Here is a 21760-nt window from a genome sequence, read left to right on the forward strand (position 1 = left end):
TCCATCTAGATTCCACTCTTGAATATGGCATAAGGTAGGCTCCGGTTTTATTTTCTTCCATATAGTAGGCAGTTTTTCCAGTACCACCTCCTAAGTAGTCCATTCTTTCTTTATTGATCTGTGGTACCGCATCTGATTTCAGGTTCCCTCATGTACATGGATTCGTCTTGAGCGATGTAATTTGTTCCGCTGGTCTATTTACACATTCTTGTGCCAGCACCTTACTGTTTTTATTATTATGGCTTTATAGAATGTCTTAATAGCTCCTTTGCACTTATTTTTCAAAGTTGATTTAATCATTCGTGGGGCTTTATTCTATATCAAAAGTTATCAAAGCCCCTCAACAACAACAAGAATTTTGATAGATATTGCACTGAACTTCTCTATTAATTTGGGGAAAATCATCTTTGTAAGTAGTCATCTCATCTAAGACCTGTGTAGAGAATATTTTGAAATTTATGTGAAGAGCATAAAAAGCTTTCATTTTCATAAATAGAAATACAAGTCTTATGTATTCTTTTTTAAAGTAATCCCTAGGTACTTCAGTCACTTTCATTATCTTTTTCTTTTTATCGAGACTTGGTCTTGCTCTGTCACCCAAGCTGGAGTGCAGTGGTGACCTCCACAGGCTCAGGTGATATTCCTACCTCAGCCTTCCAAGTAGCTAGGACTGTAGGCACGTGCCACCACGCCCAGCTAATTTTTTGTAGAGACGGAGTTTGCCATGTTGCCAAGGCTGATCTTGAACTCCTGAGCTCCAGCAATCCACCCACCTTGGCCTCCCAAAGTTCTGGGATTACAGGCCATTATCTTATTTTTTGAAAAATATTTTTCATGCTGGTATTTGCTGGGGTAGAGGAAAGCTGTTGATTTCTGTAAGTTACCCCTGCTGTATGCCCTTGTTATTTCTAATACTTCATTGTTGATTCTGATGTTCTTTCTAAGTAGTTGGTCATATTGTATGCAAATCTATCCTGTCACTTATTTATTTTTCTTCATTTATAGCATTGTCCAGGACTTTTAGTACTATATTAAATAGTATAAGTGATTCTGGGTGCACAAATTAAGATTTACTTTGGCTAGTTGTGGCAGAAAATCCAAAGAATAATGGCTTAGACAAGATAGTTTACTTTTCTTTCCTACAAAGGCAGTCTGCAGAAGAGCAATTAATCTAGGGCTGACAGGCAGCCCCTTCTGTGTAGCCATCCTCAGCACATGGCAGTTGAGACAGTAGGAAGAAGGGGGAGGAATGAAAGGGAATGTGTCTAAAGTTTCTCCATTAAGTATGATGCATGCAGTAAGTTTTTAGAATGTATCCTTTAATAAATCAAGAAAATTATCTGATGTTCGTTTGCTAAGATTGACCATAAATAAGTATTAAACTTCAAAATCCTGTGCTTTTTTTCTCCCCTTGTCCATTAATTTCATAAATTGTGGCCTGGCTTGGTGGTGGATCACAGCACTTTGGGAGGCCAAGGTGGGTGGATCGCTTCAGGCCAGGAGTTCAAGACCAGCCTGGCCAACATGGTGAAATCTCATTTCTACTAAAAATACAAAAATCAGCCAGGCGTGGTGATGCATGCCTGTAACCCCAGCTACTGGGGAGACTGAGACATGAGAATCGCTTGAACCTGGGAGGTGGAGGTTGCAGTAAGCTGAGATCGTGCCACTGCACTCCATCCTGGGCAACAGCGAGATTCCATATCAAAAAAATAAATAAAAATTTCATAAATCGCATTAAATTGTATCCTTGGCATTCTTGAGCTATACCCCACTTGATCATGGTATGTATGTATATGTTTATGACTTCTTACTTTGAAAATATCTCAAATTTACAGAAAGGTTGCAAGAAGAAGTATAATGAATTCCCATATATCCTCTAGTCAGAATTACTTTTTGTAAGTATTTTGCCACATTTGCTCTATCACTCTATATCCTTTTTTTTTTTTTCTTTTTTTTTTTTTTTGAGACAGAATCTCACTCTTTCGCCCAGGCTGGAGTGCAATGGCGTGATCTTGGCTCACTGCAACCTCCACCTCCCGGGTTCAAGTGATTCTCCTGCCTCAGCCTCCCAAGTAGCTGGGATTACAGGCGCCCGCCACTACGCTTGGCTAATTTTTGTATTTTTAGTAGAGACGAGGTTTCACCATGTTGGTCAGGTTGGTCTCGATCTCCTGACCTCAGGTGATCTGCCTGCCTCAGCCTCCCAAAGTGCTGGAATTACAGGCGTGAGCTGCCGCACCTGGCCCACCCTATAGCGCTGTATCTTTACATAGACACACACACACATGCACACACAATTTTTTTTTTAATCGTTTGAGTTGGTGGCAGACATGCCTTTTTTTTTTTTTTTTTTTTGAGTCAGAGTTTCACTCTTGTTGCCCAGGCTGGAGTGCAATGGTGCAATCTCGGCCCACTGCAACCTCTGCCTCCTGGGTTCAAGCAATTCTCCTGCCTCAGTCTCCCAAGTAGCTGAGATTACAGGCATGCACCACCACGCCCGGCTAATTTTGTATTTTTAGTAGAGACAGAGTTTTTCCATGTTGCCCAGGCTGGTCTCAAACTCCCGACTTCAGGTGATCCGCCCGCCTCAGCCTCCCAAAGTGTTGGAATTACAGGCGTGAGCCACCGCGTCCAGTCTGACATGACCTTTTAAGTCTGGCAGCATGTATGTCCTAAGAACAAAGGTGTTCTCTTCCATAACCACAATATACTTATCAATATCAGGACATTTAACAATTATATAGTACTTTTATCGTATATAAAGCCCATATTCAGATGTTATCACTCTTCTCAGTAATGTCCTTTATAGCGGTTTTCCCCAACCCAGGATCCAGTCCAAGATCATGTATTGCATTGAGCTCCTTGTCTCCTTTAATCTGAAACAGTTATTCTATCTTTGTCTTTTATGACCTTGTCATTTTTTTTTCCTGAACCTATGGATTATATTGAAAGCATGTTTTAAGGTTAGTTGTTTTGTAGAATGTCTCTCAGTTTGGATTTTTTTATGCTTACTCATGAGTTTTTGGCAGAAATGTTAGTGATTTATGTATATTTTTAAAACCTTGTTAGATTTTATTAGCTGTTGTATCATCTAGGATATCTACACCTGTATTTATCAGTGAAGTAGTCCAATAATTTTATTTTCAGTATTTATCTGGCATTGGAATCAAGGTAGCCTTATGACATGAGTTGGGCAGCCTTTGTTATTCTCTCTTTATTGGAGAAACTTGTAGAAGAATTATCTGTACCTTGAAAAACTTGGTAGAACTTACCTTTAAAAGCATCTGGAGGCTGGGCGCAGTGGGCCAAGGCAGTTGGATCACTTGAACCCAGGAGTTTGAAACCATCCTGGGCAACATGGCAAAACTCTGTCTCTACAAAAAATACAAAAATTAACTGGGCATGGTGGCAGGTGCCTATAGTTCTAGCTACTCAGGAGGCTGAGGCAGGAGGATGACCTGAGCCTGTGAGGTTGAGGCTGTGGTAAGCCGTGATCATGCCACTGCACTCCAGCCTCAGTGACAGAGTGAGACCCTGTCTCAAAAAATATAAAAGCATCTGATGAGCTGGTTTTTGATTACCATTTCATCTCTTCTGCCAATTTTAGCATTTTATATTTTCTAGAAATACTCATTTTGTGAAGATCCTCATATATGACGATTCAGTCCAGCATCCTAGAAATGCTTTATAAAAGGGGTATGCCTTTGGAAGGTGTTTGTTCAGAGTGCTCTGGTGGCCAATTAAAAGTATTCCTTTCTATCTAAATATGTTCCCTTCCTGAGTTTAGATAGCAAGAGTTCAATACCTGAATTTATTTAGTTTGGATATTGGATGTCAAGAGAGTTCAGGATAATTTCATCTGAAAATTTATAAATTTATTCGTATCTGTTCAGTTCTTGATTTTTTTTTTTTTTCCTTTTTTTTGTTTTTGTTTTTGGAGATAGTCTCACTCTGTCTTCCAGGCTGGAGTGCAGTGGCATGATCTTGGCTCACTGCAACCTCTGCTTTCCAGGCTCAAGGGATTCTTGTGCCTCAGCCTCCTCAGTAGCAGGAATTACAGGCGTGTGCCACCACGCCCGGCTAATTTTTGTATTTTAGTAGTGACAGAGTTTCACCATGTTTGCCAGGCTGGTCTCGAACTCCCTACCTCAGGTGATCCACTCGCCTCAGCCTCCTGAAGTGCTGGGATTACAGGCGTGAGCCACTGTGCTGGCCCCAGTTCTTGAATTTTGATGACTACAGTTCAAATCGATTGTATCAAGAACCTTAAAACTACTCATACCACTAACAGTGATTTCTTCTCCAGGCATTTACTGTAAGGAAACAATTTGGGGCCAGGTGCTGTGGCTCACGCCTGTAATCCCAGCACTTTGGGAGGCGGAGGCAGGTGAGTCATGAGGTCAGGAGTTTGAGACCACCCTGGCCAACATGGTGAAACCCCATCTCTACTAAAAATATAAAAAATTAGCTGGGCGCGGTGGTGGGCGCCTGTAATCACAGCTACTCGGGAGGCTGAGGCAGGAGAATTGCTTGAACCCAGGAGGTGGAGGTTGCAGTAAGCTGAGATCGTGCCACTGCACTCTAGCCTGGGCGACAGAGTGAGACTCCATCTCAAGAAAAAAGGAAACAATTTGGGTTCCAGGCTGAGTTCATTGGAACAGTGACTTCATTTTGTTCACAGCAGTATCCCTATCACCTAGAACAGTACTTATCGTATAGCAAATGTTGGGTTAATATTTCTTGAATGAATACATGAACAAGTAATTGTTTAAAAAAATGGAAATCCACATTTTTTTAAAGAGACAGTGTCCAGTGGTGTGATCATAGCTCACTGCATCCTCCAGTTCCTGGGTTCAAGCCGTCCCTCCTGCCTCAGCTTCCCCAGTAGCTGGAACTACAGGTGTGTGCCATAACATCTGGCTTTAATTTTTTCTGTGGGGTCTCGCCATATTTCCCAAGCTGGTCTCAAACTCCTGGGCTCAAGTGATCCTCTGCCTCAGTCTCCAGAGTATCTGGGATTGCATGTGTGGGCTACTGTGTCTGGCTGTTCACATTTTTGAGCACTATTTGCTTGTGAAAAGGTATAATGAAGTGGTAGTTTTCATTTTTACTGTGTCTCATGTTTTGTGTATTTTTGTTTCATCAACTAAGATGCACTGTAACATATCTGAAATCTGGATATATTATCAATGGTTTGTCATAGTTTTGTTAGCCATACATTGCCTTTTAGTGGTGCCTAAAATAATGGTACAGTTGTGAGGTGATCTTAGAGTTGATGAAGCATAGTATGCAGGTAGGCCTAATGGAGGAAGATGGTACTATAAAAGCAAGAAGTATTTTTTTTTTCGTAATGACCGAACGCTGTTCTGTGGATGACCTACCCTTTCCTTTAAACACGATTCTCTCACTTCTAACTCCAAACTTGCTCAACTAATCCTTAAAAATAAACTTGAGGTGGAATTTGAAAAAAAAAAAAAAAAAGGAAATCAACCAAAATGTTTGGAAACATGTTTAATGGATATTTGCCCCATTTGTTACTTATCTTTATGGTGTTTTCCATATTTTAGTGTGAAATTTCAAGCATGTAGCAAAGTTTAAAGAATTTTACAATGAACACCATATATACCCATCCACTAGATTCTTTTTTCTTCTTCTTCTTTTTTTTTTTTTTTTGAGATGGAGTTTCGCTCTTACTGCCCAGGCTGGAGTGCAATGGCACAATTTCACCTCACAGCAACTTCCACCTCCCGGGTTCAAGTGATTCTCCTGCCTCAGCCTCCCAAGTTGCTAGGATTACAGGCATGCGCCACCACACTTGGCTAATTTTGTATTTTTAGTAGAGACGGGGTTTCTCCATGTTGGTCAGGCTGGTCTCAAACTCCTGACCTCAGGTGATCCGCCTGCCTCGGCCTCCCAAAGTGCTGGGATTACAGGCGTGAGCCACCATGCCCGGCCCACTAGATTCTACTATGAACGTTTTACCATACTTGCTTTATTACATATTTATTTCTAAGTTTCTCGTATTTTTTACACTCTATAGAGATTTATAATTTTTACAAAGCCAGATTTATTCATTTTCCTTTTATGACTGCTGGGATGTGGCTTGCTGAGGAAGACCTACCCCACTCTTTAAAAGATACATTTTTTTCTTATGATTTCTTTCTAATATTTATTTTCTTTTTTTTAAAGTTCAACTTTTATTATAGATTAAAGGATGCACATACAGGTTTTGTTTTGTTTTGTTTTGTTTTGTTTTGTTTTGTTTTTTTAACTCAGTGAAGAAGTCTGCACAGCAGGAATCAGGTGGGATGGCCCTTTTCCCCAACGCTGGACTACTTGATGTTCTCTTCCATCTTCCCTCAACCCTCATTTAGATCATGACGTCAGAAAATCAGGTTAAAAGTTAAGAAAAAGAATAATCAGATCATTGGGGATTCTCAGTAGTAGCAGTGCTGTTGGGAGCTGCTAGCCCAGCGGGTATGCCCCATGCCACCCCTCTGGATCTTGGCTCCATGGCTACTGGGAGGAGGTCTTGTTGGCCAGGGAGGCCACGCAGTGCTGCTAGAAGCTGGGCGACATGCTAGCAGTGCAGCCAAGTCTTGGGTGCGGCAGCTTGGAGGTACCACCCGCATAGGCGTTGGCCTTCCAGGGTGCGTCCTGGCCCATCATGCTGCTGCAGCAGCCGGGGCTGGCGCTGCATGTCCGCTCGCCTGCTAGGCTGCCCACCGGCTTAGCCAGGAGCTTGCTGTGCCTCAGCAGGGCCACATCCCCCATGGCTGCTGTGGCTGTGCTCTGGTCTTGCAAAATGGTGGTGATGTGGTTCCGGAGGTCTTTGAAGAACTCGCTCACACCCTTGTAGCCTGTGAAGGCGCTGATGTCGATGACGGCATGCTGCCCCATCTGGTTGTTGATGATGATGTCGGTGCCGAGCAGCAATATTCCCAGCACCTGCCACAGGGCCTGGGGGAGTTCCCAGATGATCTTTTTGCTCGGCTGCTCTTGAACAGACCAGACCCCTCAATCTTGTGCACCTCCGTCAGGACCAATGATGACTCCGGCTTTGACTCCTCGTGGCTATTGAGGAAGATGGATTCGCGGTCACATTGTGTCCGTGGAGTTCTTGAGCAAGGGTCAGAAGAATGAAACCGGACCCTTACCTCTCACCATATACAAAAATTAAGATAGATTAAAGATTTAAGGCCGGGCGCGGTGGCTCAAGCCTGTAATCCCAGCACTTTGGGAGGCCGAGACGGGCGGATCACGAGGTCAGGAGATCGAGACCATCCTGGTTAACACGGTGAAACCCCGTCTCTACTAAAAAATACAAAAAACTAGCCGGGCGAGGTGGCGGGCGCCTGTAGTCCCAGCTACTCGGGAGGCTGAGGCAGGAGAATGGCGTGAACCCGGGAGGCGGAGCTTGCAGTGAGCTGAGATCCGGCCACTGCACTCCAGCCTGGGTGACAGAGCGAGACTCCGTCTCAAAAAAAAAAAAGATTTAAATGTAAGACTTCAGACTATAAAAGTCCTAGAAGGCCAGGTGCGGTGACTCATGCCTGTAATCCCAGCACTTTGGGAGGCTGAGAGTTCAAGACAAGCCTAACCAACATGGAGAAACCTTGTCTCTACTAAAAATACAGAATTAGCCAGGCATGGTGGTGCATGCCTGTAATCCCAGCTGCTTGGGAGGCTCAGGCAGGAGAATCACTTGAACCTGGGAATCACTTGAACCTGCGATGAGCCAAGATTGTACCATTGCACTTTAGCCTGGGCAACAAGAGTGAAACTCTGCCTAAAAAAAAAAAAAAAAATCCTAGAAGAAAACCTAAGAAATGCCCTTCTTGATACAGGGTTTGACAAAGAATTTATGGCTAAGCCCCCAAAAGCAGTTGCAACAAAACCAAAAATTGACAAGTTGGACCTAATTAAAGAGCTTCTGCACAACAACAGAAACTACCAACAGAGTAAATGGACAGCCTAGAGAATGGGAGAAAACGTTCACAAACTACGCATCTGAAAAAGGTCTAATATCCAGAATCTACAAGGAAGTTAAATCAACAAGCAAAAAGCAAAAGTTCCAGTTAAAAAATGGGCAAAGAACATGAACAGATACTTCTCAAAGGATAACATACAGGTGGCCAACAAACATGAAAAAATGCTTATCATCACTAATCATCAGAGAAATGCAAATCAAAACCACAATGAGACACCATCTCATTCCAGTCAGATGACAATTATTAAAAAGTAAAAAAAAAAAAAAAATTGGTGACGCTGCAAAGAAAAGAATGCTTATATACTGTTGGTGGGAATGCAAACTAGTTCAGCCATGGGAGAAAGCAGTTTTGAGATTTTTTTTTTTTTTTTTTTGGAGAGAGAGATTTATTTAATATTTTTATGGTTTCTATTTGGGGATTTAAGTTTTCACCCATCCAGAGTTTATCTGGCATAAGAAGTAAACAACTTTGTTTTCTTAGTAGGCAACACTTTTCTGTAAAGGATCAGATGGTAAATATTTTTGGCATTGCATTGCAAGACCATCTCTGTTGCAACTAAACTGAAAGCAGTCACGGACAATTTATGAATGAATGAATGAATATAGCTGTGTTCCAGTAAAACTTTATTTATTTAATTAATTTATTTTTTGAAACAGGATCTCGCTGTGTTGCCCTGACTGGCTGGAGTGCAGTGACGCGATCAGAGCTCACTGCAGCCTCTGTCTCCCTGGCTCAGGGGATCCTCCTACCTCAGCCTCACACACTGCTAATTTCTTTTTTTCTTTCTTTCTTCTTCTTTTTTTTTTTTTTTTTTTTTTCTAGTAGAGACAAGGTCTGACTATTGTGTTACCCAGGCTGGGTCTGGAACTCAAGGGTTACTCCTGCCTTGGCCTTCCAAAGTACTGGGATTACATATGTGAGCCACTACACCTGGCCTCTACTAAAACTTTATTTAAGGAGACTGGATTTGGTCCACTGGCTATAGTTTGCTGATCCCTAGGCCAGATATTTATTGTAACTATTATTTATTGACTAATTCATTTTCCCCTTGTTAGTTTGAAATATAACCTTTGGCTTATACTGAACTTCCATGTGTGTTTTTGTATGCTGTAGATTCTATGTCACTGATCTGTCTATTCATGTTTTAATTCATTTACCTTTATGATGTTTTTTGTTTTTGTTTTTGTTTTTTTGAGAGAGAGAGAGAGACAGAGGGGTCTGGCTTTGTCACCCAGGTACAGTGGTGCGATCATGGCTCACTGCATCCTTGACCTCCTGGCCTCAAGTGATTCTCCTGCCTCAGCCTCCCAAGTAGCTGGGGATACAAACACACACCACCATGCCTAACTAATTTTTGTATTTTTTTGTAGAGATGAGGTTTTGCTATGTCACCCAGGCTGGTCTTGAACTCCCGGGCTCAAGCGATCCGTCCACCTCATCCTCCCAAAGTGCTGGGATTAGGGGCATGACCCACTGCCCCTGGCTTATCCTTTGTTTTTTTATTTTGTTTGTTTGTTTGGAGACGGAGTCTCACTCTGTTGCCAGGCTGTAGTGCAATGGCGCGATCTCAGCTCACTGCAATCTTCGCTTCCTGGGTTCGAGAGATTCTCCTGCCTCAGCCTCCTGAGTAGCTGGGATTACAGGCACGCGCCACCACACCCAGCTAATTTTTGTATTTTTTGTAGAGACGGGGTTTCACCACGTTGGCCAGACTGGTCTCCATCTCCTGACCTCGTGATCCGCCCACCTTGGCCTCTCATAGTACTGAGATTACAGGCATGAGTCGCTGCCCCCAGCCTATCCTTTGTTTTTTTAAACAGTGCTACAGTAACTTTTTTGTACATGTGCAAGTATATGTGTACTTTAAATTCCCAGAAGTAGAACTGTGGGTCAAAGGGTATGTAGATTTTTAGTTTTGTCAGCTGTTGCAAAATTCTCCTCCATAAGTATTATTCCATTTTTAACTCCTACCAGCAATATGAAAGTGCCTGTTTTCCACACAGCCTTGCTGTTTGTTTTCAAACATTAGACTGTTGTAAATCTGTTAAAATAAAAATGTTCTATCAAATCTTCCTTACAGAAGAATTCTAAATAATAATGATTATTGTATAGTACAATATAGTATTTAATAGTTATTATAAATAATAATTTTTATGTAATTCCAAATAATGTAGATACTCCCTCCAGGAGGTAGAACACAATTACCCTCCTTTTGACTGGGCTGGTCTTGGGAGACTCACCTCTAAAGAATAGAGTATGGAGGCCGGGCGCGGTGGCTTATGCCTTAATCCCAGCACTTTGGGAGGGCGAGGGGGGTGGTTTGTGAGGTCAGGAGATTGAGGCCAGCCTGGCCAACATGGTGAAACCCCATCTCTACTAAAAACGCAAAAATTGGCTGGGGGTGGTAGCGGGTGCCTGTAGTCCCAGCTACTCGGGAGACCGAAGCAGGAGAATTGCTTGAACCCGGGAGTCAGAGGTTGCAGTGAGCTGAGATGGTGCCACCGTACTCCAGCCTGGCAACAGAGTGAGACTCCATCTCAAAAAAAAGAAAAAAAAAAGAATAGAGTATGGAAAGAGAAATAGAGAAATTTTACAGGGAAGAAACCTGGCAGACACCACCTTAACTAGGTGATCATGGTTAACATCACCAGAGATAAGTCATGTTGTTATCATGTACTCTCTTTTGTGATATGATCAGAAGGGCATCTCACTATCTCCCTTCTGTTGTATGCTTCTCCAAAAAAAAAAAAAAAAAATCCATAATCTCAAGTCTAATCATCAGAACACATCAAACAAAACCAGTTAAAGGGCATTCTACAAAATACCTGGCCAGTGCTGTTCAAAACTGTTAAGGTTGTTAAAAACAAACAAGGACAGACTGATAAACCTTCACAGGCCAGAGGAGACTGAGGGAATGTGACAACTACATGTAATGTGATATTTAGGATTAAATCTTGGATCAGAAAAAGGGTATTAGCGAGAAAATTGGTGGAATCCTAATATAATCTGTAGTTTAGTTAATTCCTTAGTTTTGACAAATTTGCCCTAGTTTTGTTAATATTAGGGGAAGCTGGGTGAAGGGTATACAGGGATTCTTTGAACTTTTCTGTACATGTAAAATTATTTCAAAATAAGAAGTTTGACTTCATCAAAATTAGAAACTTTTGTTTATTTTTATTTGTTTTATAGCAATGAGTTTCCGCTATGTTGCCCAGGCTGGTCTCAAACTCTTGGGTTCATGTGATCCACCCATCTTGGCCTCCCAAAGTGCTGGGATTACAGGTGTGAGTCCACCATGCCTGGCCAAGATTAGAAACTTTTGGAAGTCTCTCTGAACCTATTCTAGTTCAGGGACTGCTAGTAACAACAACAAGAGATGAGAAACTTTTGTACTTCCAAAGACACTATCAAGAAAGTGAAAAGACAACCCACAATGGGAAAACATATTTGTAAATCATATATCTGGTAACGGATTAACATCCAGAATATAAGAACTCTTACAACAACAAAATTACCCAATTTAAAAATGGGCAAAGGGTTCATGACCAGCCTGACCAACATGGTGAAACCCCTGTCTCTACTAAAAATACAAAACATCAGCCGGGTGTGGTGGCAGGCGCCTGTAATCACAGCTACTCGGGAAGCTGAACCTGGGAGGCGGAGGTTGCAGTGAGCTGAGATCGTGCCACTGCACTCCAACCTGGGTGACAGAGTCGGACTCCATCTCAAAACAAAACAAAAAAAAAATGGGCAAAGGACTTGAATAGACATTTCTCCAATAAAGATATACAAATGGCCAGTAAGCACATGAAAAGATGCAAAATAACAAGTGTTGGTAAGGATGTGGGGAAATTGGAACCCTTGTGCAACACTGGGTTGTATGTAATGTAAAATGTAATGTAAAATGGTACAGCTGCTGTGGAAAACAGTTTGGCAGTTCCAGAAAAAGTTAAACATAGGATTACCATGTGATCCAGCAATTCCACTCCTAGGTACATACCCAAAAGAATTGAAAGCAATAATTCAAACAGATACTTGGACACCAGTATTCATAGCAGCATTATTCACAATGTCCAAAATAACAAAGGGGTGGAAGCAACCCATCTGTGTATAAAGAGATGAATGAACAAAATGTGGTGTGTGCATACTACAGTAGAAGAGTATTATTCTGCCATACAAAGGAAGGAAATTCTAACATATTGCCTTGTGGATGAACCTTGAAAACATGCCAGGTGAAATAAGCTAGACACATAGGGACAAATATTATATGATTCCAGTTATATGAAGTACCTAGAATAGGCAAATTCATTGAGACAGAAAGTAGAATGGAGGCTGTGGGGTGGGGTGAGAATTGTTTAATTGGTACTAAGGTTTTGTTTGGGATGATGAAAAATTCCTGGAAAAGGTGATGATTGCATAACATTGTTAGTATACTTAATGCCACTGAATTAGATAATTAAGAATGGTTGGCTGGGCGCGGTGGCTCATGCCTGTAATCCCAGCACTTTGGGAGGCTGATACAGGTGGATCACCTGAGGTCAGGAGTTCAAGACCAGCCTGACCAATATGGAGAAACCCTGTCCAGTGGTGGTGCAGGTCTGTAATCCCAGCTACTCGGGAGGCTGAGGCAGGAGAATCGCTTGAACCCGGGAGGTGGAGGTTGCGGTGAGCCGAGATTGCGCCATTGGACTCCAGCCTGGTCAACAAGAGTGAAACTTGTCTCAAACAAAAAAAAAAAGTCTGGGCGCAGTGGCTCACACCTGTAATCCCAGCACTTTGGGAGGCCAAGGCAGGTGGATCACCTGAAGTCAGGTGTTCGAGACCAGCCTGGCCAACATGGTGAAACCCCATCTCTACTAAAAATACAAAAATTAGCTAGGCATGGTGGCACACACGTGTAGTCCCAGCTACTCGGGAGGTTGAGGCACAAGAATTGCTTGAGGCCGGGCACAGTGGCTCACGCCTGTAATCCCATTATTTTGGGAGGCCGAGGCAGGCGGATCACGAGGTCAGGAGTTCGAGACCAGCCTGACCAACGTAGTGAAACCCTGTCTCTACTGAAAATACAAAAATTATCCGGGCGTGGTGGTACACGCCTATAGTCCTAGCTACTCGGGAGGCCGAGGCTGCAATGAGCCGAGATTGTGCCACTGCACTCCAGCCTGGACAACAGAGCAAAACTCGTCACCAAAAAAAAAAAAAGAATCGCTTGAACCTGGGAGGCAGAGGTTGCAGCGAACTGAGATTGTGCCACTGCACTCCAGCCTGGGTGACAGAGCAAGACTCCATCTCAAAAAAAAATAAAATAAAAGGATGGTTAAATGGTAAATGTATATTTTACCACAATAAAAAAAATCTAGAAAAAATATACAGAAATTAAAATTTTAAGTATATTTTAGGCCATGTGCAGTGGCTCATGTCTGTAATCTCAGCACTTTGGGAGACTGAGGCGAGAGGATCACTTTAGTCCAAAAGTTCAAGATCATGCTGGGCAACACAGTGAGATCCTGTATCTATAAAAAATTTGAAAATTAGCTGGATGTGGTGGTGCATTCCTGTAGTCCCAGCTAGTTGGGGCTGAGATGGGAGGATTGCTTAAGCCCAGGAGGTAGAGGCTACAGTAAGCTATAGTTGCACTACTGCACTCAGCCTGGGCAGCAGACCGAGACCTTGTCATAAGTAAAATAAAGTTTATTTTAAAACAGTCTATCCAATGTAGTTTTAATTATCATCTTTCTCTTGAGATGGAGTCTCACTCTGTCATTCAGGCTGGAGTGCAGTGGTACACTCATAGCTCACTGTAACCTAGAAGTCCTAGGCTCAAGCAGTCCTCTCGCCTCAGCCTCCTGAGTAGCTGGGATTATAGATGTGCACTACCATGCCCAACTAATACGTTGTGGTGGTGATTGATGGTGGTTTTGTAAAGACGGGATCTTGCTATGTTGTCCAGGCTGGTCTTGGCCTCAAGCGATCCATCCTCCCACTTTGGCCCTGCAAAGTGCTGGGATTACAGGATGAGCCATCTCACCTAGCAAAATTTTCATCTTTCATTGTAAGTGAGATAGAGCATGTTTTCAGATACACATAGTTTATATTTTTATCTGTGAATTCTGTTCACTTCCTTTCCCCATAGTTTTTCTTAGTTTATTGTCTTTTGACTTGGTTAATGATGTTTTTTGTTTTTCTGTTTTTCTGTCCAAGCAAAAGTATTTTATTTTTATGTAGTTGAATTTAGTAATCTTTTCTTCTGTGGCTTCTGGATTTGGATTATAGGTTTCCCCATTTCAAGATTATAAAGAAATTATTCAATTATTCTATATTTTCTTCTTTTACTTTTATGATTTCATTTCTTTCTTTGTTTTTTTTGTTTGTTTCTTTGTTTGTTTGTTTGTTTGTTTTAAAGACAGAGTCTTACTCTGTCATCCAGACTGGAGTTCAGTGGCTTGATCTTGGCTCACTGCCGCCTCTGCCTCCCGGGTTCAAGGGATTCTCCTGCCTCAGCCTCCCAAGTAGCTGGGATTACAGGCGCGTGTCACCACACCCGGCTAATTTTTGTATTTTTAGTAGAGATGGGGTTTCACCATGTTGGCCAGGCTGATCTCGAATTCCTGACCACAAGTGATCTGCCCACCTCAGCCTCCCAGAGTGCCGCCCACGCCTGGCCTGTGGTTTCATTTCTTATATTTAAATCTTTGATCTGTTTGAAATATATCCTGGTATATATGTGAAATATAGTCATAATATCTTGCACATGTCTAGGTATTTAACCTTTTTGATGAATTGTACTTGGGACCTTTCTATTTTCTAAACAGTGGTTACATTAATTTGTACCCAGCATCCTTACTGATTTATTATTTATAACAGTTTTTTCAGTTGATTCTCTTAGGCTTTGCAGGTATATTCTCTTATCATTTACAAATAATGGTAATTTTACCTTCTTCTTTCCAGCTTTTAACCTTTTTTCTTCCTTCCCTGTTTAATTGTTTTAGCTAGTGTCTTTAGAATAATGTTAAGAATGCTGTTGATAACGGACATTCTCATGTTGTTCCCAACCAGAATTGGAATCCTGTTAGTATAGTAGCATTCTTCTATGTCATCTAGTTTTTTCTATTTTAAGTAAACATATATTGGTTGCTTTTAGAATGCTTTTTTAGTCATTATTTGTTCAAAATAATTGTTGAGCGCCTACTGAGTGCTAGGGAATATGGCAGTGAGCCAAGGTCCCCTCATTTCCTGGAGCCCATATTCTAGTAATTTTTTAACTCATCAAAGAAACACAGATTAGGCCATGCACAGTGGTGGAGGCCTGTAATCCCAGCACTTTGAAGGCTGAGGTGGGTGGATCACTTAAGCCCAGGAATTTGAGACCAACCTGGCAATGTGGTAAAACCCCATCTCTACAAAAAATACAAAAATGAGCTGGGTGTGGTGGCACGTGCCTGTGGTCCCAGCTACTCAGGAGGCTGAGTTGGGAGGATGGCTTGAGTCTGGGAAGTTGAGGCTGCAGTGAGCCCTGATCATGCCACTGCCCTCCAGCCTGGGCACCAGTGCCAGATCCATTCTCAAAAAAAGAGAAAAGAAAAATGCAGATGAAATCAGCTTTGAGATAATTATTTTACAGTTATTGCGGTAGGAGAAATTTTAATGAAAGAGCTGCTAGTGTCGGCAAGGTGACAGTGAAGCAGAGGTAGGGGACGTGGTGCAAGACAGGGAGGAGGGCCCTCACCCTTGGGGATCCTGCAAACTGCATGGGACCTTGGTGAGCATTTTGGTGTTTGATCCTGAGACTGAGGGGGAACCACTGAAGGGACTGAGATGGGTTTGAGTGGCTTTGCCTTAGAGAGCACTCATATTTGGGATTTGGGATGTAGAGACTGAACTGGGGAGGTCCAGGTAGAAGTGAGGAGACCAGCCAGGCCACAACCAAGGTGCTCATGAGAGAAGCCAGCGGCATGGACCGGAGAGTGACATAGGACCAGAGAGAGGCGGGTTGCACTTCAGAGATGTGGAGTAGATATTTAGGAATCCCTGTTCAGGGGCAGGCCTGAGGGCTTCCAAAGAATAGAGTAGAGGGAGGGAAAATGAAAGTTTACAGGGGAGAAACCTGGCAGACACTGCCTTAACCAGATGACCAAGGTTAACATCACCAGAGCTAAGTCATGGTGGTAGCATGTACTTCCTTATCTGATAGGATCAGAAGGGCACCTCACTTCTGTTGTATGCTCCTCCAAAACAACGAAACCCTATAACCATGAGAACACATCACCTGGGCCTCTTGCACCTTTTAGAAAGGGCAACCTTCTGATCCCTCCCCATCCTTCTTCCTCCACTAGTGGTGGTCGTGGTGACAGGACTGGGCGCTATGGAGCCACTGACCGCTCGCAGGATGATGGTGGGGAGAACCGCAGCCGAGACCACGACTACCGGGACATGGACTACCGTTCATATCCCCGCGAGTACGGCAGCCAGGAGGGCAAGCACGACTATGACGACTCATCTGAGGAGCAGAGTGCGGAGGTGAGGAGGGGCGAGCTGCGCCAGGCCTGACTGGGATGGGCTCCCGAGAGCCCTCTGTGTCTGGCTGCAGCACCGTGTGCAGGCGGCTCTCCACTCCCATGCCTTCAGACTGTGCTCGGTGGCTTTGCCTCACCTGGAGGGCCTGTTCCCACTCCCCTCTCTGAGGGCTCCTCTCCCAACCTGGGTCTCCCTGGCTTCCACATGCTTGGCTCTGTACTTCTGAGGGCCCCTGGCCACCACTCTTTCCTTCTCCCTGTTGTTCAGTTCGGGCCCATGGCTCACTGTGAACCCTATACTGCCCACTCCCAGCCAACTTGAGCACTTGAAGAGCCTCTTCCGTGGGACCCGGCGTCTGGGGTTGGGAGGACAACCAGGGGAATGCAGACTACCAAGCTGAGGAGCTCTGGGAGGCCAGCCATGGACATTCCCAGTGGTGACAGAGCCCCTAGACAGAAGGGAAGGATACTTCTAGAAAAGCCAGTGCCATGTTGGGTAGTTCACCCTAGCCTAAGGGATGAGGCATGATGTTTACACCATCAGGAGCCCCTACCGGAGGGGAACAAACAGGCTTGCCTTAGGGGAATCCCAGTTGGAGGGGCAGTCAGGGCCCTGGTCCACACGAGCAGGCAGCTCTCCTGTCCAGCAGGCTGGGAAGGGTGTTCTTGCAAGCCCAGCCCTAGGGGGCAGGCTGTGAGCTGCCCACTGCCCTCTGGAGGGTCCAGGGCGAAAACTCCTTTGGTGGACTGCCTGGCTTCTCCAGTGGCAGCTGTCAAGCTGTACCCAGACGTCTCCAGGAGCACTGGGCCCTGGCCAGGGTAAGAATGGAGCACCAAGTTATCTGGCGCTTCCCCACTGTGGGTAGGAGGGCTTTGGCCCGAGGCCTGGTCTGCTTAGTCCTGGAATAGATGAATGGGCAACAACCCAGAGCCCAACAGCCATACCATTTTGAGCGTGGTGTGTGGTGGAGGACTGGCCAAGGCTGAGGATCAGGGACTGAGGAGGAAGTGTCTGCAGCCCTCACACCACCTCTACCAGCTCTTGCTGGCTGGCTCTGGCTGAGATCTGAAGCTGTTCTTATGCCCCTAGCTTAGTTGCAGGGTGGAACCATAGGAGACACACAGCCTTCGGTGGTACAGTGAGCAATTGAGCACACCCCCTGAGCTGGCCAGAGAGGAGGGGGAAATCAAGGGTGGGGTCTGGTGTGCTGACCCCAGGCCGTCTTGCCTCAAGGAGGTTTAAGCTGTGTTTTGTCAGCTACCTTTGAGAGATCCCCCCCAACACCAATACTGCCACCTACCTCTCCCCACCCCCTGAAGGCAGTCCCCAAAAGGACCCCATGGAGAATTTCCAGCCCCAGAAGGATTGCAGGCCAGGGCCTGCCCACCCTGCCTGCCTGAGCCTTTAGCCGGAGCCCGCACATCCCTGGCTTTCAGAGCCTGCCCGCCTCACAGAGCCAGCGGCCAGCTCCTAGGCCTGCCCAGACTGACTGCCCGTCTGGTGTCACTCATCTCATTCTGTCGGCCAGGATTCCTACGAGGCCTCCCCGGGCTCCGAGACTCAGCGTAGGCGGCGGCGGCGGCACAGGCACAGCCCCACCGGCCCGCCGGGCTTCCCCCGAGACGGCGACTATCGGGACCAGGACTATCGGACCGAGCAAGGGGAGGAGGATGAGGAGGAGGAGGATGAGGAGGAGGAGGAGAAGGCCAGTAACATCGTCATGCTGAGGATGCTGCCACAGGCAGCCACTGAGGATGACGTACGTGCCCCCCATGGCCCCGGGCAGGAGGCCAGGCTGGGTCTCCTCCAGGGCCCTCAACTTTTCCCCACCCCTCCCTCACCCGCAACCTCAGTGCCTTTCATCCCTTCTCCCCCTCCAGCTACTATCCCCCAGCACTGATCCGTCCTCTGTGGGCAGGTCCCATTGGCCCCCCGGTCTGGAGGGAGGAGTGTCAGAGAGGCCGGCTTGGCCAAGGGGCAGCGGCTGTGGGTATCCGGCAGTGGTGGGTTTGGGCGGGAGAAGAGCAGTCCTGCACATTCCACTGGTCGTCCAGCCATTTTGCATGTGTGCATCAAGGGCCAGATACTCACCGGGCCAGTGCTGGCTATTGCTGGTAGCAGAGATGACACTGGGGCCCTGCAACCATTGGGGGAGGGGTGGGATTTTCTGAAATTTCCTTCTCCTTTTTCCCCATCCTCTTTTGTCAGCAGCCTGGCCTGGCCTCAGAGCCTTGGGTGGCTGTTAACAGCCTCCCCGCCTGCCTCCCTTTCCTCGCGTTTCCTTTTCATACATACTTCTCATGACAGCCACACTGAAGCCCCATGAGGCCTACCAGAATAACTTCCAAGAATAGTCTCCCTGATCCTGGTCCTTCTTAGTCCACTCTGCCGCCCCTCACCCCCCACCCCCATGAATTCTCTGAAATTCCCTCACCCCCTAGCCCTCCTCTGAAATCTGCTAGCTGCTCATTTTGTAGCAGAGAAAATCCCACTTGTGTATTTGAGGGTTTCTAAGGTCTGGCCCACCTGCCCTGTCCAGGGTCAGACAGTAGCTGGTTGCTGACATTTGTTGAGAATGTATCTCAGGATGGGCCATGTGTTAGGTGTGATTCAGTCCCCATGGCATCCCAACAGGGAAGGTACTGAGTGGGAATGTGACTTGCCTGAGGTCTTACAGCCAGTGAATGGTGGAGTGGAGCTGGAGTCTGAACCCAGGCAGCTGGACCCCAGAGCGCACTTTTTGCTGCTTCCTCAGCCTTCCCTGAGTTTGGAGTCCTGATAAGCTCTTCTGTGTGTTTTTCCTTTTCATCCTGTGTATGGGTGTGTGTAAGTCTAATCTCCTGTCTTGTTTAACCTGGTGGGGAAACTGAGGCCCAGAGACATGAAGACTCCTTCCCAAGAATGGTTGGCATAGGCTCCTGGTCCTCTGTGAGAGACCTCACTGGCCTAGAGACCCTGCCTCACCTGTTCCAAATCCTGAATTGCCTCTGCAGTCTCGCTCTGGCCTACTCCATCCAGGAAGCAATCCCCAGGACTATATCTTTTTGCTTTTTGTCTCCACCCTAAGTTATTGCTGCAGTCATGGTCTAGGGTACATGGCTAGGATTTGCTCAGACTCCTGTCCTCCCCAGTTTGGCATTTATGTCATGGATCTCTTTTGACGCAAGCTGCAGGTCAGCGGGGCAGGGGCGGGGGCATGGGTTATCCCCTTGCCAAGGGCAAGAATTACTTCCCAGGTTTCCTTACTTCATGGCTGCCACGGAGCCCTTTGTCAGATCACCCTGCCCACCGTTCTTAAATGGCTGGCTCACTTGCTTTCTTGTTCTCTGTGTCCCTGAGGGTCGTCCTGCTGCCATGCTTTACCTTGCTCTGTGCCCATTTCTTCATTTGATTCACTTTCTGCAAGTCTGGGGCTGAAAGTCAAGACTGTGAACTGGTGTGGGCCTGGGACTGTTGTCACTCAGGGAAAAGCTGCGAAAGAGGCAGAGGAGACTGTGTGCACATCACGGATGACCCCTTGGGATCCAGAGGCCTCCAGCCAGCCTCAGGTACCCAGCGGCCCCATTGTGCTGAGCCTGCCCCACTCTGTATCTCCCCATATAGATCCGTGGCCAGCTGCAGTCCCACGGCGTGCAAGCACGGGAGGTTCGGCTGATGCGGAACAAATCTTCAGGTGAGCTTTTGTTCCCAGTGCCCTCCCCTTCCAGTGGCCAGCCTCAGCCTCGGAATCTCCCTCCTACCTCTGCCTTCTCCCCGACTCCCTCCACCACCTTCCTGCCACAGCTGGGAATGGGCAGTGTGGGGGGTGCCCTCTCTTCTCTCCCCTTCCCCACACTCTCCTCACAGCTCCAGCCAAAAGCCTCTTCAATGGGGCTGTCGGGGCAGGGGTGCAGCTCTGAGCTGAGCTGGGTGCTCCCCGGGGTCACGGCCAGGGCCAGGCTCCCAGGCATCTCCTCTCTGGGACTCTTGAGTATCTGAGATGGTAACCCCCTCCCATACACTCCCTTCCCTCTCCTTTCTTCTTCCTCTGCCCCTCACTTTCCCCTACATTTTTTGGTAACAGCCTCTGACCAGAAAGTAGCTCTGACGTGGTGGTCCCACGTGTGTGTCCCAAGGGGGAAGCAGGGGATGGCTCTTATCCAAGGACACATCCCAAGGAACAGCCAGGACTTCCTGGCCTCGCCTGTTCCCTCCCTCCCTCTTGCAGGCTGCTTGGAGCTGGCCTGAGGTTAGCAGGGTGGTGGTGGGGGGAGTTGTCTCTACAGGACCTCTGCCCAGGCTCCCCAAGGCAGGCACAGTGGGGCCTCACTCTGCCTGGGCTTCTCTCTCCATCTCTCAGTCTCTCCTCCCCACACCTCCATCTCTCTCTCTCTCTCTTTCTCTCTCTCTCTCCCTTTCTCCCTCTCTCTCTTTCTCTCTCTGCCCCCCCCCACTTATATTATTCATTCCATCCTCCTATGCATCCTAACGGTTATTCTTTTGAACATTAAGCATGCCCCCCCCAAGCCCCTCTCATCCAAGCCCTCCCCGTGTATCTGCCTCTAAAGGACATGCTATCCTGAGGCCTCAACCCTGAATCCCTTTCCTAAGCCTGGAGTCTTGGTTGCATGTAGGTCTTGCTCTGCATCACCCCAACTACACCACACATGGACAGCTTCTGGGTCTCTCTCTCCCCAAGGTGTTACAGGTGCAGACCCCTCGATGGCCCTGGGCGCTTCTCCCAGGCACCCATTGATTCTTACCTCTAAGGTCCTCCTGGCCAATCCTGGCCACCATTCTCCTTTTGTCCAGGGGAACCTGGACTGTTTGTGGCTGTAGTCTCCACCCTGTGGCCCTGAGGTGGCTCCCTAGAGAGGCCCGCCTCCCCTGCGCTGCGGTGAGGCTGAGATGAGGTCGTGTCTTTAACCGCCCCTGGTTCTCAATGGGCCAAGAGCCTTCCTAGCCTCACAGAGCAGCCTGGCCCAGCTTCTCTTTTGCTCCTGTGATTCAACACCTGTTACAGGACCCCTCCTGGGTGCCCCTGGCCTCGAGCCGGGTCCGCCCTGGAGTTACGTATTGTGGCTTGTGTGGAGCCAGCAGCCTGCCCACCGTCCCCTACCTCCTTCTCTGGAGGCAGATCTCTCGTATTCTTTCCCTCCCGGCTGCTTCTCTCCGTCTCTGTCACCCCAGGCTGGCTCGGCAGGTCTGCCCGAGCCCCATCTCTTTCTCTCTTCCCAGTTGGTGTGTGTGTCTCTCCCACTACCGACCTCTGG

At 46.5% G+C, this 21760-nt stretch overlaps 1 protein-coding gene and 1 pseudogene across 16 annotated transcripts in view; one reads left to right on the forward strand and one right to left on the reverse strand.

Moving 5' to 3' along the window:
• The window catches only part of RBM10 (RNA binding motif protein 10), a 39399-nt gene that overhangs the window by 5588 nt on the left and 12051 nt on the right, over positions 1 to 21760 (forward strand). For 8 of the 16 annotated variants that reach the window (XM_005593395.4, XM_005593396.4, XM_074029929.1 and 5 more), the window contains exons 3-5: positions 16328 to 16511; positions 18037 to 18267; positions 20112 to 20181. In XM_005593395.4, coding sequence (XP_005593452.1) covers positions 16328 to 16511; positions 18037 to 18267; positions 20112 to 20181 — 485 coding nt within the window. The remainder of the gene's footprint in view (positions 1 to 16327; positions 16512 to 18036; positions 18268 to 20111; positions 20182 to 21760) is intronic. The other 8 variants (XM_005593398.4, XM_005593399.4, XM_074029931.1 and 5 more) reach the window with 1 other exon arrangement.
• On the reverse strand, positions 6520 to 15761 carry LOC135969295 (inositol-tetrakisphosphate 1-kinase pseudogene; annotated as a pseudogene).

Source organism: Macaca fascicularis, chromosome X (assembly GCF_037993035.2).
Source record: "Macaca fascicularis isolate 582-1 chromosome X, T2T-MFA8v1.1".
NCBI classification, from domain to species: Eukaryota; Metazoa; Chordata; class Mammalia; order Primates; family Cercopithecidae; genus Macaca; species Macaca fascicularis.